Source organism: Sycon ciliatum, chromosome 2, assembly GCF_964019385.1.
Source record: "Sycon ciliatum chromosome 2, ocSycCili1.1, whole genome shotgun sequence".
Lineage (NCBI taxonomy): Eukaryota > Metazoa > Porifera > Calcarea > Leucosolenida > Sycettidae > Sycon > Sycon ciliatum.
Window position 1 is genome coordinate 4844840 of NC_088644.1, and position 24883 is coordinate 4869722.

Here is a 24883-nt window from a genome sequence, read left to right on the forward strand (position 1 = left end):
GTTTGCAAGGGTGCTGGATAAACAAGTGCCGGATTAGAGAGGGACGACTGTATGCGTGCTACCTTCCCACTCACGATCACCATCACCATGCATGATCACCAGCTAGCTACATCATGTAGATCTACATGATTCGGCCATACACAGACATAGTCAGCCAGTAGGCGCTAGGCATGGTAATGCACAATCATGAATCATGCAAGAAACTACACAAACTCTTGTCTCTACTTGTACAGTCATGTATCATTGTATGCTGGCCATCTGACCTGACATGACAGTGATGAAGAACCTGTCCTTCATTTTGTGGCAGAAAAAACAGGTTCTCGGTGTGCCTGTCTAGCTGTGTGCCGGCAACAGACGATCGACGCAAGGCAATGATGAGCGTAGGCAACAAGTACAGACAGTAGGCCGTGTGTGTGTTTAGAAATTAGAGTGTTTGTCAAGAGTCGACACTAAGCTTACAAGAAGATTCCGTCCGTGCCTGCAGGGCAATCGTGTTGTGTCCGTCGACACCAGGTACTAGGTGGCTGGTTCGTGAGACTTAGTACTTCGCTTCGCTGTGGCGTGGTGGGAAGTCACTTGTTTTTCGTCATTCAGCTCAGGTAATTATTATGTAGTGCCGATGTGGAAGAATATTTGCGTGTTCCTTGCGACTTCCCCAACTCTAATGAATCCGGTGCGACATCGAGCAACTCGCCTAGCCTGGATATACTTGTACTTGTAGCCATGGCTCACAACAATCGCACCGGTCGCGGTGTGGCTTTGCCATCCCTCTCCATGGTCGGCGGATCAGCAGGAATGCGGTCTGGTGACAATGCGAACACTGCCAGCTCCGCAGCGGCCGCACCGCTATCAATCACTGGAGGGACGCGAAATTCAGGCAAGGGCGCTAAGCTTCCGTCGACAAACTCCTCCAGCGTCGAGCTAGGTGGTCGACCATCTCGAACGCCGAGAAGAGGCCAGGCGGCTGCGGAGTCGAACACGACAACAACAAGGCGACCACACGCCATGCCCGCCATAGATGAAACAACAAGTGGGGTGGGTGTTATTGCTGGTATGGCAAGCAGTTCAAGGCACATAGCAGCGCCACCGCCACCAGCAGTACAGGCACCCCTAGCACGACAGAAGACCTTGCCTGTACTGACCAACAGTAACATGACGACCACGGGAACGGCTCAGCCATTTCGCGGCGGCAACCGGTCCGAGTTTCCACCCGACACCACCTCGTCGTCGTTTGGCCACGGCACTGCTCGTCATGAGCGCGAGCGTGGCATCGTCCTGCCATCCATCACATCTCATCGGCAGTCCAGCAATGCCCAGCAGCATCATCATCATCATCAGCAGCAGCAACAGCAACACCAGTCAAGCAGGACATCAGGAATGGCTACGGTGGGCCGCAGCACACAGAACAGTTTCACCGAGGAGCTGATGCAGCAGCAGCAACAGCGAGCACGTCACGCTGGCTCTAGTAACATACTACCGGATACGACGAACGGAGTGCAGCGGCAGTCGAACAACACTACAGCCGCCATGCTCCAACGCATGAAAAGCGACGAGTCAGATCTATTCGTTGCCGGCGCGAACACGGAGCTACTCCACGATCGCCAGGCTCAGCTGAAGGGCCAGTATGACGTGGCTGGCTGGTCGGAGATTGGTGCTAAACCTGAGAATCAGGACGTGTTTGACATCCAGCGGCTGAGCTCTGATGAACTGTATGTGTCGGTGCTCGACGGCCACGGGCCGACCGGTGGAGATGTGGCCAAACATGGCACCAAGCTACTGTACTCACGGATCGCGCAGGCCGCACGCGACGAGGCAATGTTCGGGCCGCCTCCGTTGGATCCACTGAATGGCGTCGGTGGGGGTGCGGCGGCGGCGATGATGGGCGGCCGCAAGCAGATATTACGGTCAGCGTGCCTGCAAACACACAAATCACTCTGCGATAACGCGTCGTTCAGTACGCTCAACAGCGGCTCTACGGTGACAATCGCCATCCTGCGTCACAATCAGCTGACCATGGCGTGGCTCGGAGACTCGCGCTCGGTCATTGGGCGCGAGGACCGGAAAACGGGCAAGCTGCGAGCCGCCCAGCTGACCCGCGATCACAACTGTGACGACATGGTGGAGGCTGCACGCATTCGTCGCTCCGGTGGCAAAGTGCAGCAATACTATTACTGGTAAAGTGTGTGACTCTCTCTACAACAGTCTACCGGCGTAGTGTAGTGTAGTGGTATGGAGTTCTGTGTTCCTAGAACTACTCTTACTTCATGCAGTACGGGTGGGTGGCATATGCATGGAAAGGATCCCTGGCTGGCCGTGTGAGTAGTCCAGAGTGGACTAGGCAGTCCGGTGTCCGCAGTATTGGGGTCCTGGGCCTCACGAGGACCTTGTTTTCAGGAGATCTGATCTCAATGGCCAGCACTGTTAGATGCTGTTCACGAGGCTTACATTGTGCATTGACGCAAGGGTGACCTGCATGTTGCTATAGCTACAGCCACAACAGTCTGTGTACATGCATGTGTATAGTGTGCCCTGCCTGTTGCTTTAGGTAGTTACAAAAGCATGTGTACATTTAGGTGTATAACTATAAGGCTGCACTACCTTACACCTCGAGTGCTCTCCGTTTTCTTTGTGCAGCGGACGATTCGTTGGGCCGAAGCGTATTTGGCTGAAGGAGCAGGGTCAGGTAGGTTGACTACTTCTGTCATGTGATCAACACACTGGGATGTGCATGCATGACCACCCTAGTCATATGATCAACACACTGGGGTGTACATGTATGACCACCATAGTCATGTGATCAACATACGGGGATGTGCATGCATGATAGGCCCAGACAGATTCTGCTCCGATCGCCTTGATATTTTGCCGCAAAATGTTGCTGCGAAGTCTTCGATATTTTGCCGAGCCTGGCACAAGAAACTCGATATTTTGCTCCATTTTGCTCCAGGAAAACGTGCCACTTCCCGTACAATCCCGTACAACGTTTCATAAAAATCGCAGGGTCGGTTTCTCAACACGGGTTTCCGTGCACGTGTCCCTGAGTTCTTCTAAAATCATGTCGATCCACAGTGAGTCCCGGTAATATTTCGGTGACATGATCTCGTCCTTGGCAGTGTATCCTGCTGAACGGGTAAGAAACAAGGAAATCCAAGTACAGTCTGTATCGGCTATAGAGTGACCGGATATAAGAATATATCGGCTACAGTGATATTGGTACCAAATATCAAAAGCAAAACGTATTTTATCCAGTACAAATATCACTATAACCAATATTATCGGATGTAATGATATATCGGATATTATGATGGCAACAAAGAATCAAAACATGCATAACACACTACATTATTATCGGCTTCAGTGATAACTTTAAAATACATGTTGCAATAATATCAAAGGCCCTATTTTTTTTGCTTTCTTCACGTTGCTTATTTTGATAGTGACACATGTACATGTACATAACAGAATTTTTTTATGGAAATGCGGGCACTGTCAACTATGCAGCATGCTCATTTGTCAAAACGCCATGCTGGAAGTATTTCCTTGCCTTTGATGTGTCGATCGAAAAAAAACGATCGTATCGCATATAGTGATGCATCGGTTATAGTGATAAAATCACGGAAATCAAAAGGGTACGCTATAGCCGATACAGACTGTATCAGGCATCGATTTTACCCAACATCCCGATATTTTGCTCCAATTTTGCGGGCAATTTCCACTCTTTCAATTCTTCGATATTTTGCCGAAAGAATTGCCGGCAGGATCTGTCTGGGCCTAATGCATGACCACCATAGTCTTGTGATCCACACACGATCATGCGATCTACTTGTCCTCATGGTCAAATGGTCTGTACATGGTCATGTGATCTACAAACAACCATATGTGATCTACGTACATGTACATGAATGCTTTGCTCGATGTGTCTGCCAGAAAATCGCTCTGCAATGGTTTTGAATTATATTCTTGGTGTCCAAGCGTAGTCATCAACCTGAAAGAATGCGTATCTGCCCGGTACTTCAGTGTCCTGAATACTATCGAGCACCACGTAACGTTACACTTGCCCTATGGTTCGATGGGTGATTTCTCAGTAGTGCATCAGATGGACCCTGATTCGCCAGGCTTCATCATGTGCACAGCAATCACTCCTACCCAAGCCAAGTTGCTAATTTCTTGCAGAAGTGCTCGATACCGCGAGGGCAGACCCGAATGACACAAGTCCACAGTGGAACAAGGCTATATTTTTCCCGTCGCTCCGAGTTTCATGGCTATTCAAGGCTATGTTCTGAAAATTGATGAATAGCCATGAAACTTGGAGTAACAGCAAAAGAGATAGCCTGGTTCCATTGTTGGCATGTCCGGCAGCAAGTTGCCAACCGTCCTAGGCTATAGTAATAGAGAGATTCCGCACTACGTAAAGTTGAGCAACTTTACGTTAGTGGGTGGGAAACCCGTGAACTGGAGTCGCGAGTTTGCACTCCACTTACGGAAAGTTGTCTACGTAGAGTACGTAGATAGGGCTCTGGTAACGTAGATGCTCCGTAAGTGGATTGAGGTACAAATGTATGACTCTTCCCCCAGGTCGATCCAGTCGTACACTGCCGCGTTCGGAGTTGCCAAGGGCAGCTACGTGATTCGAAAACTCCGTATGGCGGAACACAGATCCGCATGCAGTTCACGTAAGACCTTCCATAGATCAACTACGTTTTTTACAAACGTAATTACGTTCTGCGGAACCTCTCAGATTAGTACAAAATACAAATCAATCTGCGGCTCTACTGTGAACGGCCTCGTGTTCGCAAGATATTGCTGTTCGCTATTTTCGCGGGGAAAAGCATAACGCGAATATTAGCCATCATGAAATCAAACTTCAACAGTGGGCGTATGTGTGTAACCACAGTGCTCCGCAAACATAATAATAATAATGTTATGCCATCGTGAACTCGCTGATTCTGAGAATTTGCGAAAATTCAGTGATGCGAATAATGGGTGATTTACAGTAACAGTTGTTCTGTTCTGATATTGATTTACTTTATCTTGTCATTCTCATTGCAGCGCACGCCGGGCCTAATGGTATCGCGGTCAGTCGGCGACGAGATTGCTCATTCGGTCGGCTGCATAGCCGACCCGGAAATGCTGGAAATGGACCTCACAGCCAGGGACAAGGTAACATCTCGAAATCTACTCACAGTCTCCTTTTCTTTACCTTTCCACCAATCAGAACTCGAACTGTGAATTTTGTTCTGTGGCCGGTACCTTGTAGACCAATTTGCACAAGCCATGGATCCTTTTAAATGCATTTTAAGTGTGTTCAGTAGTGTGCATTATGTGTCTGCTGAATCTATGCGTAGGTATTGATAGTGGCAAGCGATGGAGTGTGGGACGGCATATCGAACCAGGTACGCATGTGTACATGCTCACGTACAAAGTACATGTATGCTGATCATAGCTTGTGTGTCATGCTCGATGTTGTTGGCAAGAGATGATAAGTTGATAATGCATACTACAGATACACCAGGGTTCTAGTCAAAGGGGGTAGGGAGGGTGCCCCTCCCCCCCCCCCCCCCCACCCCCTACTCATGTGTTGATGTTTGTGTCTTTTCATGCCATTCAACGACAATGCAGTCTCTAGTCACCACTAGAGGGTTCACAACTTCACAACGACACATTTGTGTGGGGTGAAGTCGGGGATTCGCCCCAGAACGTTGCATTTGGCATGGCAAGACGCTTTTAGAAAACGGTACAATGGGTTACGGAGTAACTGTTTCCCCTGCCCCCCCCCCCCCCCCATACTATTTTTACCTGGCTAGAACCCTGATATACATATACATATACATGTGCTTCAAAATAGTCTATGAAAGGAATCACACCTCAGATCAGTTGCATGTACTTGTACTTACATCTCCTCTCGTGCTGATGCCCGATCCAGGTAGCAGTCACGGTGGGGTAGCAGACAATACGTGCACAGTAGTTAGAATTCTGCCTGTGGGAAGCTGACACTTATCCTGTTCGTGTTCCCGTGGTGTGTGTGTGTGTGTGTTTGCGTGTGTGCGTATGCGCACTTCCAGAAAGCAGTTGATATCGCCTGGGGCTGTGCCACTGCCGCCGAGGCATCACGCGCGGTGGTGGACGCTGCCCTGGACGGACTCCACCGTCACGGTCTGGCCGACAATGTCACGGCTGTAGTCACGTTCCTGCCCGGGCCCATGAGCTCAGCCAAGCTGCTGGTGACTGGTCGAGGTCAGAACAGCTGAAACAGTGAACCCCTCGTATAGGGCAACACTGGACATGTCTCCTTGGCCGACTGTTCACCTACTAAGCTGGCCATTACTCCGGATGCACTGCAAATCAGGAAGAAGGTGTTTGAGTTGGACACATGTGCGGCGCCTTGTGCACTGAGTTAGGACACCCATGGCTTGCCACTGCTGTGGAGAAACACAGAGTGGATTTCCCAGTTGAAAATTAACATCTTCCCATTCATCCAGACACTGCGTTCCGAAAGCGGCCAGCTAATACTAACAGCTATACAACATGGGAATATGGCCACCGAGACTGATCAGATGCACTCCTCTCTCTTGATACTAGTTGTTGCTGTCTACTGCATAGGGCACTAGTTGCCAGTACAGTGTAAACTACCTCTCTTTACTGGCGGCCTGTCATGGTAATTGGTATATCCGCTCAATTCTTGATTCTATTTTGACATCCGATCTCGCATCATCACTGAATCCAGTTTGCAAGTCACGTAATATTCTGCTGTGTAGTCCCATGTTATCACGGATACCGGAGTTAACCGCGCCGGCCGGGGTGCCACCATACCACCATGCACAGGACCGGTGGCTGCAGCACCTCTGACACGCCACACTCTGCTAACACCCAGTTGAACCTAGGCCGGCTGATCCGACTAAGACTTGAAGCACTCCATATCAACCGATGATGCTGCTGCTGCTGCCGGTCAGTCTATACATGTACTACTGAGTGTGACGTTATGCCGCTTTGAGACTTCGTAACACGATTCAAGTTTTTTCTTCAGAGTGTCATTGTACTGGAAGGGAGTCTGTAGCTCACGTTGTGTCTCATCAATGGCTGGTTTTGCCTTTATCTCGTAATCTTGAAGAGTACTTATGAAGGTTATGACTAATCTTGCCGTAATTGGTTGACCGTTTGAAACACACCGCAGACTGAATGACTGTGAAGAGGTTTACGCCAGTTGTCTTGCGATAGAACTATGTGACGCTGTGTAAAATTGTGCCTAGAATTGCAGCAAGCTCACAAGCAAGGCATACATGCCCTGAGGCTGCTATACTGCTGCCACGAACATGGGTTGTTCAATAGAGAGGTTAAGATGCACGTTATTTCCGACATGACGCGTAATTTCACGTCAAATTTGGCGTAAAACTACAAATTTCAACGTGATCTGCAGGTCACCCGCGTTGTTTTTCGACGCGAGAGACAAATAATGCGAGCTGAACTTTCGCGTTACGTCGGAAATAGCATGCATCTTAGACTCTCTATTATAATGACTATGGAGACCCGACATTATACCGATGAGTCATTTCTTTCTTTCTCAAGTTTTTGATAAACATCGCATGCACATCACATACCCTGGCGTGCACTGCCATGGCTGTTGGTAGCCACCCAGGAGAATGAAAGAAGAGCTAGGAGACTGATGAGAAAGAGAAGTTTTTGCGATGTAAAAATAAAATTTCAAGAAAGATGTGTGCGACCAGTAACCGTCGGGCTGTACTCGTACCCGAACACATTCTTCGGCCGGTCGATGGTCCTAGTATAGGTTACCGGACTGGGCACAACAAGCACTCAAGCGAAGGCCGGAGATTGGCCGATGACGTGGCAACCACCGGGCTAGCATCCAGCAAGGACCAGCATGGATGTAGGTGGACAAAGTCAGGCTAGGAGAGAAACACACAACATCATAGGATACACGAGAGGCACAGTTTGGAGGCCAAAACAGGACCGCCGAGAATTCCAGAGGGTCCCAACCGGGGCTTGACCCCGTATGCGTACCGTAGTGTCTTGTATTAAAGCCTATCTCGTATAGAAGCCTGTTTCGAATAGAACTTAGAAGCCTGATTTTTAAGATACACTGTCAGCATCGCCGCATAATTTCAAGCCGGGCCTGGTTTAGTCACGGTTGACACACATAGATTGAATACCTGCCGGGTTTGATCATGAGAAGCCGGATGTGAATAAAACTGATGCCTACAAGTAGTTTGTAGCCTTGACATCGGCTTCTACAGGAATAAACCCGGCTTTTTAAATACACGACATTATGGTATACGGTTCAGATGATCGCAAGACCGGGACTCGACCAACCGGTTGATTCAGGAGCACTGTTCTCAACAGAGACTACTATTAGTACTAAGTACTGTACTACTGGTAAACTGGCATTTTACTGGACAAAATGTTATCTTTATTCAACCTCAACAAAATGTGAGAACAGGAAGGACCATGTAGATCAGTACTCCCTGGTCAACACACAGTCAGTCATCATGGTTATTATATCCTGGACGTGGCGCCTTGCATACTACAATTTTCGAGCCCGCCATAATTATGCTGTCCGCCAACTTGCCTACAATTGTAGCTATTTTGTAGCTATGCCGCGTCTTTTTTCTGTGGCCCGCGCGCGACAAACCGGGATCGCGCCTTGTACATGTACAAGTATAAGTACAAACCCGGCCGGGGCCGCCGGGCTCGGGTTGGTTTGTACCAGGGAGTCGTAAAAGCCCGGGAGAGGACACGGGATGCGCGCACGCGGACGATGTTTGCCTCGGCCAGAAAGTGAAGCACGCTAGGCCGGCGCGGCCGGATCTGCTCGATCCACGGCGCTGTGCTTGTCTTCAGGGCAGGGAGTCCTAAAATACCAATATTTTACAACTCGTTGTTGACACCATTATCCGAAACTGGTGGCGAAGGAAGGATAAACATGATTGTATGTCTGTCAGACTCAGTACAGGGGTGGGGAGTTGAGTGTGTGTGTGTGTGGGGGGGGGGGGGGGGGGGGGGGAGGCGTGTGTATGTGCACATGTGCTTGTACTTTTGTGTGTGTTTGTACAGTGTTTGTGTGTGTGCTTGTGTGTGTGCGCGCGAACGTGTGTGTGCATTTTTGTGCACAATTCCGTTATGAAGTACAAATGATAGGTTTACCTTTTGTACACTCGCCAAGACTTCCGTTTCCTAAACGGCTCAAGTCACCGCGTACTCAGTATACGAGTAGAAAAGTGTTGAAATTATCAAGATTTATAAATAACGACCTGCAACCATGTACAATGTAGATAGATAGGGAACACACATTGACTGTTTTTAAAAGAATCCAGGCATTATCATGAATCATGGAACGAGTGCGTAATAATGCTCTATGTTGCGTTTTGACGATGCTGAAGGAAGGGAGCCGTCGCGATTTACTCACAACACACGCACAGAAGTCCACTCGACTGCAATTTCTGACACAAATTCATAAATCCACGAGTACGCCGAGGAAGCTCAGCGGATCTCCACAAGAACTTTCGCCCATCACCTGCAATGGAATATGGGCTGTATGATACGACCAGTGGTTAACACGGGAAGTGGCGTCATTTTCCACAAATCTCGTTTCATTCACAACCATTTGACTGCAATTCAGTGCAATTTCTGCCGCAAATTCAACTCCACGAGTACGAGGAAGCTCAGCGGATCTCAACACGAACGTTCGCCCATCACCTGCAATGGAATATGGGCTGTATGCTACGACCAGCGGCTAACACGGGAAGTGGCGTCATTTTCCACAAATCTCGTTTCATTCACAACCATTTGACTGCAATTCAGTGCAATTTCTGCCACAAATTCAACTCCACGAGTACGAGGAAACTCAGCGGATCTCAACACGAACGTTGGCCCATCACCTGCAATGGAATATGGGCTGTATGCTACGACCAGCGGCTAACACGGGAAGTGGCGTCATTTTCCGCAAATCTCGTTTCATTCACAACCATTTGACTGCAATTCAGTGCAATTTCTGCCACAAATTCAACTCCACGAGTACGAGGAAACTCAGCGGATCTCAACACGAACGTTGGCCCATCACCTGCAATGGAATATGGGCTGTATGCTACGACCAGCGGCTAACACGGGAAGTGGCGTCATTTTCCACAAATCTCGTTTCATTCACAACCATTTGACTGCAATTCAGTGCAATTTCTGCCACAAATTCAACTCCACGAGTACGAGGAAACTCAGCGGATCTCAACACGAACGTTGGCCCATCACCTGCAATGGAATATGGGCTGTATGATACGACCAGCGGCTAACACGGGAAGTGGCGTCATTTTCCACAAATCTCATTTCGTTCACCCCAACTCAAATAAAAGTGAAGTACAATTAGGGATTTGTCTTGCATTTCCATCGCCTCAGAATAAATTAACTTCGATAAACTGAGAGAGAATGAGTGAGGCAGCTGGAAGATGAGGATGAAAATAGAGATCAGAAGACTCGACGGAGCAATCGTCTCCGTGCTCTAAGAGAAATCGGAGAATGTCCCAATTAGTATTTCAAGAAGACATCACAATTTTCGAAAATAATAATTTCCTTGCCTCGCAACACCGTTCCCTGGCAGCGTTCCCCGGCAGCGCGAGGCAAAGATGTTTTCTGGGAATGTGTGCCGTGTCCTCTCCCGGGCTTTTACGACTCCCTGGTTTGTACGACCTCCCCCCCCCCCCCCCAAAGTAATAATAATTATTATTATTAGTTCCCCAACAATGATTATGATTGTAACAAAATTATTTTCAAATCCATCACTGTCAAGTCAGTGCTGATTTGGACGGGACGAAGGAGATTTCCTCCGTGGGTCTCTCTCTCTCTCTCTTTCAGCACTCATCATTCGAACACGGATTGAACGACGTGGTGCCTTATACTGTCTAGTTGTGAAAGAGCACCACCAGTCCTTCATTGCATGCATGCAGTGCCTAGAATTCTTGATTTTGCACATTTTGAATAGTTGGAAAGAATAGCCAAAACGATGGGAAGGGTGAGGCGACTTCCGGAGCCGAAAACCGGTAGCAGTAACCCATTTGTATACGACATTGAATACACTCCATGGATGCGCTTCAAGGTAGGATTGGACTGCATTCGCTGCATTTTTGCAATTGTTGCTCTAGGGCAAATGCTTCTTCTACTCGTATTTCTTGGGCAACATTTTTACTTTTTTTAGCACACGTGTCAGACTCTTTCATTCAGGGATGTAGGACGTGTGCCCGTCACTACAACTATATAGATCTACACAGTACGCGAGTAATTTTCCTCCATTAAAATGGTCTTATGTTTTAAAATTAACAGTACAATGTTGTAGTACTGTACTGTGAAATGTAAACAATTACAATGTCATGTAGAAAAAAATTGTATAGGTGGAATCCTGATACAGCTGTACTAGTAATTCGAAGAAATTTCGAACCCCAATATACCAGGGAAAACTTCTAGTTATCGGGACATTCTAATTTATCCAAACAAATGCGCAAATCACATTATGTATATCAAAATGCTTGCATTGTCACTCAACGTTGCGCGGTGCATCTTAGACACCGATTTCACAGACACTGAACAGGACAGGACAGCCTGCGCATGCACACTGAACTGCATTGTATAATATAAAGTGAACTTCGAATTACGCTCTGCTAACTTTGAATTATCAGCATAAATCCCACACATTTTCTATGTATCAACGAAGTCAAATGTTTTCCATAATCGATTTTCGTGTCACTATCATCAGTGGAATATCGTGACTGAATTGAACGCTAGCCAAGCAAAAACAATGATTAAATATGCATTCCAAAATGCGGATAGAAGCAAGCAACAAAAATGGTACTTGTAAGTAGTGATGGTGACGGCAGAGTTAGTTCTTTTTACATTTTCTATGTAAGTGGATTTTCTTGGGACTTCTTATTTTAACTGGACATGCCCAGTTTGAGGTTCGAATTATCAGACATTGTTTATGTGGGAATTGTAGTGTCTGAAATGGGTCCTGGAAGAAACATGTATGCTATGCATGCACTGGAAGTTTGTAATAAGTATGTATGTACTAGTGGTGGTCAAACTAGAAATCTCCAACCCAGGACGTGCCCAATCAGGCGGGAGCACGGGCTTTGTGTCAAGTATGCTAACAATGCATGTACAGTGGTGCATTCCCCGCAAAAAGCCTACAGCCATGTTTTATGCATAGATGCCATTGTATAGTCTATTTACACCGACCAGCCTGGCTGCCGATTTCTTGTTGGGTCTTGACCTCAGAGCATTTCAGTTCGCTGTAGAAGTTCTAAACACCGTGTGATCTCTGTCGCACTGGGTATCAAGCCGTTACCCTGACTATAAACCAAGGTTTAAGTCGCACACTCAGTCCTCGAGGCGAAGTTTCGAGATTTTATCATATTTCTTTGGCCCTGAATGTTTGGACGGTGCATGGTCTTTCTGGTTTCAGAGAGGATCTGCAGGGCACTACTGCTGCCTGGCCTGCGTTGGGTGGGTGGGTGGGTGGGTGGGTGGGTGGGTGCATGTCTGGCTCAACGTTTTCTAGAGTGTGTCTCTTGTGTGGTATTGGCATTGTTGGCTGCAGTTGCTGACAGGAGCTCTCATCATGTTCCCCATCCGATTATTGTTGAGCTTCATCATCGTTCCGATCGTTCTTATCTGTGTCCGGCTGGGTGGTATGGGCTGGAAGACTGGCCAGCATCTGAAGCCATGGCAAAAGTGAGTACCTTTGTACCGGTACTGCTTTACTTCCACGCCATCTGTTGTATGAGTGACTGTATGAAGGCTTTTGCTCAATGGGATGTTTTGCAGGTTGAATGCTGCACTGTGCATGATTTCAAGTGCCATGTTTCGCCTAATGCTGCTGAAATCCAGTGGCCGCCTGTGGAATTGTAGTCATCTGGGTGCCGACTGTCAAAACAGTCTGACTGCTTTGTAGGTAGACTTGGCCTGGGCTGTCAACACTGTCCTGAAACATTCGCTGGTCCACATTCTTGTCTTTTGGCTGAGCAGATTCCTAATGCTGAGCATTACGCCGCGAGTTGTCCGTGCCTGGACTTTCCTTGTATTTGGCTACTACACGATCACGGTAAAAGGAAAACGCGCCAAGCTCTCGGAAGCACCGATCGTTATCATTACTCCGCACTCCCATGTTATGGACTCGTGGATGTTGAGCTTGTTCTGCTGGGGTTCTTCAATGTCGCGGAGAGAAAATGAAAACCTCCCAATTCTTGGAAGTAAGCCTTTTAGCATGTGTACTTTGCATTTATGTGTCCTATTCCTTAGCCGGCAACCTTGAAGGTTAGAACTAGGCTATTGATCAGTGCATCCAATACATGATTGATCCACGTGTTGGTCTGTTGAATGTCAATATCAATTCATCACCCGTCGTCGGTATTGTGTCGAATGACACACCTTCTGACCCGTCAGTGTCTTGGCAATAAATTGGTGGACAGTAGTGCATGAGGAGAAAACTTTGGTTCTTTCCCTCTTCAATTAAATGCTTGGCTCCACATCTGAGATTGAGTTTAGAAACCAATTTCTTCTGCCCATGCCTCGTACCAATTGCAGGAGTGTAATGAGTTTGTTTTAATGTCCTGAGCCACTGCTATTCGTGTTGAAATATTCATGGAAGGTATTCGAACTGGGCTTCTGTAAACTAGCGAAACGGGAAAGGACGGAAGAAGGTTGGCAGTACTGATTCTTTGCAACTGATCTTGCTAGACAGCTGAGTCCTACTAAACTCTGTGTGTTCCTGACACGACATATACGAGCTATCCATGCGCTCACCAGTACGCCTTCCTTTGTGTGTCTGCTGCTTCTGCCGATTTCGTTCAGCTTGCTTGAAATCCTGCGAGCCAATCTGGGTGGACCGAACTTCGGCCAAGGGTAAAAGCGTTGTTGATGAAGTCATCAGCCGCGTCACCTCTCCCGGCCAGTGGATCCCAGTTGTCATCTTCCCTGAAGGTAGGAATACTTCTTCTAATTCAGTATCCAGAAGTTTGAGTTTGTGTGTATAGGGCTTGAAAGTGATGACGTCAAGAACGGTCAGGGAGTAGTAAGTTGACATCAGATTTCTATTTTGGATCCACTAAGGTGTGACTTTGCTATTGCCTCAGTATGTGGGTGCATAGCAACCCACTCATGTCGTATGCAGGTGTGACTTTTACTTCGCCACCAGTTGTCACCCCGCGCCCAGTAGCCAAATCAGTCAGTTTCATTGGCTACATCACCTTGCTGTGAGTGAGACTGCTTGAAATGTGCTTGGATCCATACAAAAACTGGATCCAAGTGGATCCAGTTTTTGAATTTTTGAAATTGTTGCTATGCTGTGACGTAGCACTTTCAAGCTCTATTGCTATATCTACTTTTGTTTGTTTTGCTGATCTGAATTGCCGTATCCTGTGCCAGGGTATTTTGTTACCTTTCAGTACAGGTGGAATCCTGATAATTCGAACCTCGAAATGCCAGGAAAAAACTTCTAATTAGCCGGACATTCTAATTATCCAAACATGAACCCACAACACAATATGTAAATCAAAATGCTCTCATGGTCACGCAGAGTTGCGCTATGGACCTTAGACACCGATTTCACGGATACTGAACTGACCAGCACAGCCTGCTCATGCAAACTGTACTGACCAGTACAGTGTACAGTGAACTTCGAATTACACTTTGCTATCTTCGAATTATCAGCACAAATCCCACACATTTTCTATGTATTACTTAAAGTGGAATCCGTGGAACTTCGAATTAACCGGACATGTCTGGTTCGAGGTTCGAAGTATCAGAAAACATTACGTGGGAATCGTATTGACAGAAATCGATCCTGGAAAAACTTCTAATTAAGCGGTATGTTCGAATTAAGCCATATTCGAATTATCAGGATTCCACCTGTACATGTATCTGTAAACCGCCTGCTATTCACGGCACAAAGTTTCGCGATTTCTCAGAACCAACGAGTTTGCAATGGTAAATGTTCTCGTGAAATACAGTGGGTGTACATGCATGTGTGTGGCCGCAGTGCTCCGCAAACGTTTCCCATCTTCTCGCAAGAATAGCGAACATTACAAGTAGGCGCTCTGCAGCACAGTAAACTAGGAATCCAGCATGCAAGCCATATAACCACGGCAACTACATATAGTTGTCCAACACCGTTGTTTTATGTGAAGTAGTAATTACACCCTCATTATGCAGCAGCATCGTAGTCTAGCAGAAGTGTTGCAGCTAGCATACCGGTATGTGATTTTCTCGTTTTGTCGTGTCTTCCTTGTTTGTAGGAACTGTGCATAATACAGAGGCTGTGATTGGCTTTAAGACTGGTGCATTCCGACCTGGTGTTCCAGTACAGCCCGTGCTGCTACGCTACGCCATGCCTGTGAGTGTGCAATGCTGCCTGGTGTGTGTGTGTGTGTGTGTGTGTGTGTGTGTGTGTGTGTGTGTGTGTGTGTGTGTGTGTGTGTGTGTGTACATGTGGAGAGACAGACAGAGAGAGAGAGAGAGAGAGAGAGAGAGAGAGAGAGAGAGAGAGAGAGAGAGAGAGAGAGAGAGAGAGAGAGAGAGAGAGAGAGAGAGAGGTTATGTGTAATCAATGGTGCTAGTTAAGCATATCAGATCCACTCTGGTTTAGCCACCCCTACTAGTAGCAAGTAGTGCCTTTGTTGGGGGCAGGTGTAAATGCAGTTGGATCCTGGGACGGTTACCCTTATGCCGTCAATCCATTTTTTGCACCTTGTCCTCACCCACTTGCTGAGGTGTGGTGAGCCCATAAGTGGAATCCTTTCCAAGTCCACCTAGAGTTTGGGGATTTCAGAGGGGGGGGGGGGGGGGGGGGGGGGATGTCGCCCGTTGGGCGGTTCGATTTCCAATTCAGTCATCTTTCCAAGATTCCTTTCGAATCTTTCTTTCGAATCTTCCGGGGAGACCCACATGACCAGTTTAGGCAGTGAGTAAGTACAAGACAAAAAGTATTGTTTGTGTGTGTGTGTGTGTCTCTCTCTCTCTTTCTCTCTCTCTCTCTCTCTCTCTCTCTCTCTCTCTCTCTCTCTCTCTCTCTCTCTCTCTCTCTCTCTCTCTCAGTCACTCCCTCCGTTCCTCTCATGCACTCACTCACGCTCACCGTAATTTTCACTTGCTCTCACCTTGTTTGGTGCATCTTCAGTGTGGGTGGTGATTTGCTGCGTCTGCATGCCTGCTTATCCAGTTGTTCACACACTGGCATGTGTTGCTTGACTGCTCTCTTCTGTCTGCAGGCCATTGGCATCTGGAGTCACTTTGGACATTCGCTGTAAGTATCATGTACTTAGGCCTATTTCCTTGACCCCTTTTCACTTCCCTTTCATCTCATCCACCCTTCCAGGAAACTCCCCTGATAGTTATCCATTTACTTTGGGAGAACTTTATGGAACGAAACAAGACTTGTCAGGGGTAATACTACTTGCTTTCGTGGAGTGTGGCTGGTGAACTATTCGTGCTGTGGTCTGCAAGCGTTGTGTGGTCTCGTCGGGTCAAATGAAAAACCTATTACTACTATTTGACGGACCTATTGAAGATGGCAACAAAGAATTATTACCTTGGGAGAATCCTTCAAAGATGAAGTCTCTGAATAAATGAATGAATTAACACTTGCACCACCCTGCTACACTGTGCTAGATCAAGACTATTACCGACATGGTGCTGTTATCAATTGCTTCGGCTTCTCCTCCTGCCTAAATCTGGCAACGCTGACATTGCCTTTGCCTTCAAGTGTAGTTTGGCTGCTTTCTGTTTTCTTTTTGTCCCCGTCTCCGTGTAAGTTGTGCTCTTACAAGTCCTTCACGCCGATACTGGTGACAGCACGCAGATAGTTCTATTCACTGTTTCATAGCATGACCATGTGTTTTATCTTCATTTTGCGCTATTACGATGTGCATACATGCATACAACAGCATGCCTCTGTATCGTGTCAGGACATTGTGCGGTTCGGAAGACAGAAAAAAAGCTGCGTTCCTCCAGATACAGTGGCGTGCCCTTGCATGCTGTTTTCACGAAGCAAATGTGTGTGTGTCTGTGTCTGTGTGTGCCTTCAGGCCTATGACGCTGCTACTGGTCATGTGTAAATGGAGTAACGATCTTGAAGTTGAGGTAAAAAGAACAAGCTCCAACTCCTTGTCTGTGTGTGTATATGTGTGTTTGGGGTGTGTTGGGGTGTCTAAATGTTCATTATTATGTTTATGCAGGCTTGCACCACTCTTACTTTGGTGCGCAAACGTATACTTCCTCAGCAGTACATGTACATGACTGTATTCATTCTTAGCGTGTCTTGTCCCGTCAGAGTCCTAGCGTGGCTTGTGTAATGTTTTATTCAAATTTATTGTTCTCAAGGTTGTCCCCTCTCTCAGTTCATTGTCTTGTTTTCCTTGTCCGTGATGTGCTCTTCTCCTGTACTGCTAGTATTTACCTCCTTACAATCCGTCAGAAGAGGAGAAGAAAGACGCCCAACTCTACGCAATGAACGTCCGTGATGTGGTAGCAAAGTAAGCTTTCCGATATGATTATTTCTATGCTCGCGATTGCCTATTACTTGTTAGTACTGCTTATACTGTGGACCAGCCAATACTCATATCACGAAATGTTCGTGATTTCTCAGAACCAGTGAAAGTGAATAGAAGTTCCATTGTAAGAAACCTTCTTTCTTCTTTTTAACTAAGGGCCGGGTTCCACTGCGGCTCCGCAGCACGTCACGGTGCGAGATGAAACGTCATCATTACCATAGTGACTGCGGCTCGAGCTGGTGCAGCGAGGTCGCGGGTCACCACCAGCTTTCGCGTCGCTCGGCTTCATCAAAAACTACTCACCGCAGCCGCGGCTCGGTCCTGTTTCCTGTACTTTGCATGGCCATAGACGTGGGAATTTTAAATTTCAAATTTTATTTCGTTGCGCAGGCTAGAACGACGTCTTTGCCTGCGACGATTAGGAGAAGTCATGTTATGTTCTACATGTGCAGGTAGTTGTATCATTGAACTGTCACATGTGTCCCTGTGGTGTCCATCTGCCGTGTGTGTAGAGAATTGGACAAGCCAAAGACCGACTATGCTTTGGAGGACCTTCGCCTGGTGCAGTGGTGTTTTGATGCTGGCTTGCCTAACGATGCCGGGCTGGTTGAGTACAATATGATGAGCAGAGTGTTCAAGTGAGTTAGCATTGTGTTTGTGCGTCAAGTTTCACGTGTGTGTGTGTGCCTGTGTGTGTGTGTGTGTGCGTGTCTGTGTGTATGTGGGTGTGTGGGTGGGTGGGTGTGCATGCGTGCGTGCACATTGTGAATTGTGCATTTGGTATTTGACTTGTATGATTAGTAGATGTGACCTTGTTTAGCAGGGTGACCAGGGTGAGTTCCGAATGAGCATTTACAATATCACTGCCTGCAACGTTATTTGTGGCAGGAATGTGACTGCGATGTACTTCTTCTGAAGTACAATGGCACGTATTCACTGAAGGCGCACGTGACTAGCGCTGCGGGGAAACAAGTAGGTTTTCTCATTTGCGTACATAGTAAATTCGCACTTTACTCTTGACTTGTTGAGCCGTCTCGAACGTTGTATTCCGCAAATTCCACTTCGTTGGGTCACTACTATTGTATACCTTGAAGACCAGTAGTCTATATCGAAAGAAACTCACAAGTTCCAGCGATTAGAGAAACTTCTTTTCCACGCATTTGTATGCGGAATCGAACAAGTGTCCCCCTGTGTTGCCACACCTGCCGACATGTCAGTAGCCTGCCGATTTTTGAGGCATGTCACGACCTGCCGACAATTGACCTTCTCCTGCCGACAACAGCCATGAAAGTGTTCAAGTTTGACCTTATGCATGGTTTAGGAGTCGTGAATGACTAGTGATCCAGATTTTTGACTTTTATTGCGCATCACGAGTGTTTCCATAGCTTTCTCCTGAAGCGCTAAGGCGAGACCAAAATAAAATCGAGATTCCCGGGCAGGACCCATGTGAAATTGGTGCGGGCGGGCGAATTTTATTTTTTTATTTTTTCCCATGTATGTACATGTACATGACTATATGTGTGCATACAGCACTGTACCATGTTGAACTTTTTTTACCGCATTTTCCGGTAATTTTTATTCAATTTTTTTACAGACAACAGGTACGCAGTTTTCCCCGTTCAGTTTTTCTATATTTCGGCCAACGATGTCCCTGATCTGTTCATCAGGGAGTCGTACAAGCTCGGGTTTGTGTGACTCCACGACACAGATCTACTCACACCATCAGTACTCTACATGTACAGTCATGTATGAACTGTTAAAAAAAAAATTGGCTTTGGCTCGATTTTGGTGCGGGAGGGCCCGGGAATCTCTATTTTTTTTTGGTCTCGCCTAAGCGAAATCATCATCCGTCTCAGGGAAAAATCGGCAAACTCAGCCTGAGTGTCACGCAAAACCGTGAAATGTTTTTTTCTTATCAGTGCCGCTTGTGTGTGTATCGAGGTCGCTATATAGGGGAGGGGGGAGGGGGGTGCGGGGGGCTTCGCCCCCGGATGATGCATTTTATTTTTTCATGCTACTGATATTTGGCTAGAATGATGTGGCAACACTGGTCCCCCCAGCGTGGCTCACGTGCGCCCATACCATGTATGCAGCGTGGGCGTCCGCCATTTTAGATGAATACGTGCCATTCATGCTTCGAGTTCTGCTCCATCACAAGGTGCAGAGGCAGAACCGTGATGCGATGTGCAAAACTCTCCCTATTGGGAAAATCAGACTTTGTTGTAGTTCGGGAGTCACTCGAGGTTTAGATGACTCCCTGTTTTGGTACTGGCAATTTTGCCGTCTGCATCAGTCCTTTTGGAACTGTACTGACTCGCAGGTTGCAAGTATCAGGCAGTATATACCAATACTGTGACCTCTTGTAGTTCAGTTGGGCCCTCACTTATTTGTAAGTGCTTTTTGTTTCCGCTGCTCGGTTCCTGTTGTTGCATGTGTGTGTTTTGATGTTGCTGCTGCTGTAGTGTGCGTCTGTCTGACCTGAAGGTCATCGTTGAGCGCTTCATTAGTATGAACACGAGCAAGAGTGGTGTGGTGAGCTGTGAAGAGTTCCTGTCCTATCTGCAATGGCCCGTCCAGGATCATGCTCAGCTCCTCTTTACTGAGTATGACACAGTAAGTCTGCTATCCGTAATGTCTCCCACCACCACCAGTTGATTGCTGCCGTGTACTCGTGTAGTGAGTGCTGCTGCTGCCGGTGGTGGTGGTGGAATGTAGTGCCGGTGTCTGCAAAGTGTCGTATAATGACTAGTCTTGTAGTCAGATGTGAGCAAGAGCCTCCACTGTTATCAACCGCTGCTGGAAACAACGATAGCGCCAATGGAAGCCCAGCGCTTGCTTCAGTCTGGCTGCTGTTTTATTGTGAACTTGTATCTGTCGCCGATTGTGTCCTTTCTTTTAACTGTTTTCACTCTCCAGTGTTCAGACAATGGTAGACTGCGCTTCCGAGAGTACGCTGTTGGCACATTTGATCTAGTTATGAAAGTGCCAGGCGGCGACAGCATCGCCTCGCAAGCATACAAGGTATGTGTTGTGGTCTTGTCAGGCGTTCCGCTCTTCTGTGTTGACAGTGTTTCCGTGGTGTAGCACTTCCCGTTAAAATGGCGGCTATCAATCTCAGCTCACGTGTTTCAGCACGAAGAGAGGCTGTTCTTTGTTTGGCCGTCACGTTGACCTTGTAGGACTGATACACATCCATTCACTCATACTTGCTACATGTATATTATTACGTTTGAATTTGTGTATGCATATTTTTTTACCTACTGCATGTAGCTATGGGGATTTTTTGAATTTATGTTCATGCGCCATTTTGGAACTTGCTGAGTTAGATTTTGCTAGTCGGAAAGATCACCACAAGCAGTATGAGGTTTGCATACCTCCATGAAAGCATGCTTGGTCCGAGATTGACTGCTGTGTGGGGGTGGGTGCATGCTGTCTCAATCTGCAACTGGATCAGCGATAAGCTAGACGTTTCTGGCTGTCGGTTGTGTGTGCGTGCATGCATGCATGTGTGTGTGTGTGTGACTGCTGTATGTGAGCATGATTGACTGTGGGTGATCAGCTGAAAGTTGCATCAGGCTGGCGGAATACTGCATGTACTTTGAAGCAGTCTGAGCTTGTCACAGGTCCTTGCGCATCTGTTTCATGTTCCATTGGTTTGCAGTGTTCTGCATTTCATTGTGGCTTGTATTTTCCTTAGCGTCTGTGTTTATTCTCTGCCTTTGAACTCGGTGTGCTGCAGGCTCTCAGTGGTGGTGGCAACAAGCTATCTGCCAGCAGTATGTTTGATTACATGCAGCGTCATGGCCACTCCAATGTTAGCAAGGACAGCGTCGAGAAGTTCTTGTACAAGATGTCGCAGAGTCACGACTTGAGTGAAAGTAAGCACCTGTTTTGGTTGTTTCTGTTTTTTGAAGGCCCCTTGTACAGGCAATCACCGAGAGAGAGAGAGAGAGAGAGAGAGAGAGAGAGAGAGAGAGAGAGAGAGAGAGAGAGAGAGAGAGAGAGAGAGAGAGAGAGAGATATGCATGCAGTAGTTTGCGATCTTTGTCGTTCTATATTTGTTAACATTGCTGTTCCATGTGCTCTGTGCTCAGGCGGATTGTCAGCGTATCTTGAAGGCAGTCCGGACCTGAAGGTACTGCTGTTCTGGCTTTTGAATGGCACTGACAAACTCTAGGATGACACCGTGGTGTCAGTGTGCCTGTACCATTGCTCTGGCTAGCAGCTGCCACCAGTGCTATGTGCTGTTAATCAAATTTATCATTTCCCCTTTAATTTAATCTCGCATGTTGCGAATTGCTGCTGGTCTATTTTACCGGCATTAGTGATGCAATCTATTCATCGTGAGAGAGAACCCCCCCCCCCCCCCCCCCAAGACACTTGATTTATTTTGTTGATTTAGTAACTTATTTGCTTTCCTGGTGTAAACATATTTACGATTGTGGCGAAGCCTTGATAATGTTGAGTTCCTTGAAAAGATTATGCCAAAAGTGTCCCGCTTTCCTTGCAGTCGTTACAGTGTAATAGGTCGCCGAGTGGTATCAGGAGGCACACACAAGAAGACTGACTAATATTATGTTATTCGGCTCAATCTGCCTGAAGTTATGTATACAACTGCTCCGGCTCAATCTGCCTGGAGGGACTCGGAAAGGAATACAACTGCTCCGGCTCAATCTGCCAGGAGGGACTCTGTTCTGTTCTCTTATGTTCTGCTCTGCTCTGAAGAAATGAGTAAAGCATGGCAGCTTTTATAGGGCGAAAAGGAAGGAGATCATCATAGCGTCTGCATGAGCCATGAGTCATGAAAAAGGGCAAAAGTCTGTTGTGTCAGTCCAAACAGAACTTGGGAAGGCATAGCAACAGTATCTAAATGTATAAGGATGAAAGAAGCAAACGGAACTTTGGAGGGGAACAGAGGCCAGGGAGGGCATTAGCAAATGGATGCAAACCGGATTTAGAAAGGGGCATGTCTGTGCTCATGACCTCAGTCAGGGTCAGGGAGGTACAGTACACCATGTGGGTGTTAGTTCTACATGTACATAATATAGGTGTGATGATCTAAACTAGCAAAGATATGTAGTATGCAATCCAGCAAGCGCAAGGGAAACACAAGTGGTGAGAAGTGATTATAATAATTAGCTTTGCAGGCTTGTCAGCAAAGGAGTGACAAGAGTCATGCAGTGCGTGTACGTGTACATGTGACATGATTAGAGGTCAGTAGATATTACATAGTACTAGCAAGGCAGGGATACTACACCCTCCCTTCCTACAGATAATCACGCCCTCGTGATTTTTCCAAAGTATTAAACAAGGCTTGGTAGACTGATAATAAAGTAGGGACCCTGTGTGTATAATGTGTGAAGGACCTGTCTCTCTGTGGAGCGGGAAAAATTTCGGACGGTAAAAAAAGGATGTGTAAAATCGCGTCACTGTGGACGGTAACAGTTCTTCATTCGCGTCTCTCTGGGACGGTACAACGGGAAAAGTAGACTCGCGCATCATGTGGCGGTATATCATGTTACATGGACTGGTTATTTGAGTGCGTGCTTGCAGGGTATACAGTATTTTGGGTCTGAACTGATTGCTTGGTCGTTACGGGGTGGACATGATCGGGATGGGTGATGAAAAGGCTAGGAAACTTTGTGATCAAAACCTTGAGAAAGCGGTTGTACGGAAGCTGCAGTGTGGCGAAATGTTGGGTGATCTAGAACTGTGTACTGCATGTATCTGGACGTACATGAAGGTACATGGAGGGTTGTGAGTCCTAGGTTGTTGATCGAATGGTGGGGCGGGGACTGGGAGTGGGATTGTCTATGGGATGGATTTGCTGAAGGGACGTGGAGGGCCTTGTGTATCGCGTGTAGTGTAGCAATCAAACTAAAGGTGAGAGATGTTAGCAGGGGAACAACTTTGGCAGCAGAACGAGTTAGTGAGAGGAATATGGCAGCAATGATCATGATCACAGAATGGAAACAATCACGGGATGGCGGAGCTTGCATGGTAGGGGTGGCATATGTACTCACGTTAGTAACAGGTGCATTTGAAAGGGTTGGCGATAGAGTTGCGATACAGCAAGTAGGGTGACATACCTGGGTTGAAGTGAAGATGGGTCGTGTCGCGCGAGGACGATAGCAATACGCTATGTCATGGCCAATTTTCTTGCAGGATCGGCAATAGGGACGGAGACGAAAGGGCCGACGTCGCTTGGGTCGTATATATACCGGTAGTACTACAGGGACATGCCGGAGGGCATGAGAGCTCGCTGGAGAAGTATGGTGATCCACTTTGCCGGAACGCGGGCGTCGCAGCGTCGATCTGCTGTTCGGATGGACTGGCGAACCGAGATTCTGCATCGTTGTCAGATCGTCATGGGTTCAGAACCGCGGTGGGGGCCAATTAACGGTGCTTTCCGCTCATCGTTCGAGGCTGCCATCAATGTAATAGGTACTTATAACGAAACTGACGACAACGATTGACTAAGGACAACTTTAACCACGCCTGCCACCAGTGTAATAGGTAGGTTCGAATCTTACAAAGGAACGTCGTTAACTTTAACCACCGCTGCCACCAGTGTAATACAGATACTAGGTTGGTTCGAATCTAGCAATTATAAAATTGAACCACCGCTGCCACCAGTGTAATAGGTAGGTTCGAATCTTACAAAGGAACGTCGTTAACTTTAACCACCGCTGCCACCAGTGTAATACAGATACTAGGTGGGTTCGAATCTAGCAATTATAAAATTGAACCACCGCTGCCACCAGTGTAATAGGTCGCCGAGTGGTATCAGGAGGCACACACAAGAAGACTGACTAATATTATGTTATTCGGCTCAATCTGCCTGAAGTTATGTATACAACTGCTCCGGCTCAATCTGCCTGGAGGGACTCGGAAAGGAATACAACTGCTCCGGCTCAATCTGCCAGGAGGGACTCTGTTCTGTTCTCTTATGTTCTGCTCTGCTCTGAAGAAATGAGTAAAGCATGGCAGCTTTTATAGGGCGAAAAGGAAGGAGATCATCATAGCGTCTGCATGAGCCATGAGTCATGAAAAAGGGCAAAAGTCTGTTGTGTCAGTCCAAACAGAACTTGGGAAGGCATAGCAACAGTATCTAAATGTATAAGGATGAAAGAAGCAAACGGAACTTTGGAGGGGAACAGAGGCCAGGGAGGGCATTAGCAAATGGATGCAAACCGGATTTAGAAAGGGGCATGTCTGTGCTCATGACCTCAGTCAGGGTCAGGGAGGTACAGTACACCATGTGGGTGTTAGTTCTACATGTACATAATATAGGTGTGATGATCTAAACTAGCAAAGATATGTAGTATGCAATCCAGCAAGCGCAA

The 24883-nt window shown here is 47.1% G+C and overlaps 2 protein-coding genes and 1 long non-coding RNA gene across 3 annotated transcripts; 2 read left to right on the forward strand and 1 right to left on the reverse strand.

Moving 5' to 3' along the window:
- The first annotated feature begins 230 nt into the window (after nt 1–230).
- LOC135808353 (uncharacterized) lies at nt 231–7165 on the forward strand. Its single transcript, XM_065321531.1, has 5 exons — nt 231–2174; nt 2635–2683; nt 5050–5160; nt 5346–5393; nt 6063–7165. The coding sequence occupies exons 1-5, from the start codon at nt 724–726 to the stop codon at nt 6246–6248; spliced, it is 1845 nt and encodes a 614-aa protein (XP_065177603.1). The 5' UTR covers nt 231–723; the 3' UTR covers nt 6249–7165.
- Nucleotides 7166–7650: 485 nt separating this feature from the next.
- LOC135808355 (uncharacterized) lies at nt 7651–8083 on the reverse strand. The gene is made up of 2 exons (XR_010552078.1): nt 8017–8083; nt 7651–7901 (listed from the first exon to the last, which is right to left on the reverse strand). It is a non-coding gene; the product is annotated as an uncharacterized LOC135808355 (long non-coding RNA).
- A 2710-nt stretch (nt 8084–10793) lies between these two features.
- LOC135808356 (lysophosphatidylcholine acyltransferase 2-like) lies at nt 10794–22030 on the forward strand. Its single transcript, XM_065321532.1, has 13 exons — nt 10794–11095; nt 12590–12723; nt 13018–13241; nt 13843–13971; nt 15285–15382; nt 16257–16291; nt 17073–17127; nt 17437–17519; nt 18050–18175; nt 20000–20150; nt 20454–20558; nt 21277–21415; nt 21632–22030. The coding sequence occupies exons 1-13, from the start codon at nt 11003–11005 to the stop codon at nt 21712–21714; spliced, it is 1455 nt and encodes a 484-aa protein (XP_065177604.1). The 5' UTR covers nt 10794–11002; the 3' UTR covers nt 21715–22030.
- Nucleotides 22031–24883: the final 2853 nt, after the last annotated feature.

What these genes read in the sequence shown, in the direction of transcription:
- LOC135808353 (XM_065321531.1), top strand. Translation starts at nt 724, where the DNA reads ATGGCTCACAACAATCGCACCGGTCGCGGTGTGGCTTTGCCATCCCTC. An exon ending in GGCTGAAGGAGCAGGGTCAG is followed by an intron (nt 2,684 to 5,049) that starts GTAGGTTGACTA and finishes TTCTCATTGCAG; the next exon opens with CGCACGCCGGGCCTAATGGT. An exon ending in GGGACGGCATATCGAACCAG is followed by an intron (nt 5,394 to 6,062) that starts GTACGCATGTGT and finishes GCGCACTTCCAG; the next exon opens with AAAGCAGTTGATATCGCCTG.
- LOC135808356 (XM_065321532.1), top strand. Translation starts at nt 11,003, where the DNA reads ATGGGAAGGGTGAGGCGACTTCCGGAGCCGAAAACCGGTAGCAGTAAC. An exon ending in TGCTACGCTACGCCATGCCT is followed by an intron (nt 15,383 to 16,256) that starts GTGAGTGTGCAA and finishes TTCTGTCTGCAG; the next exon opens with GCCATTGGCATCTGGAGTCA. An exon ending in ATGATGAGCAGAGTGTTCAA is followed by an intron (nt 18,176 to 19,999) that starts GTGAGTTAGCAT and finishes CTGCTGCTGTAG; the next exon opens with TGTGCGTCTGTCTGACCTGA.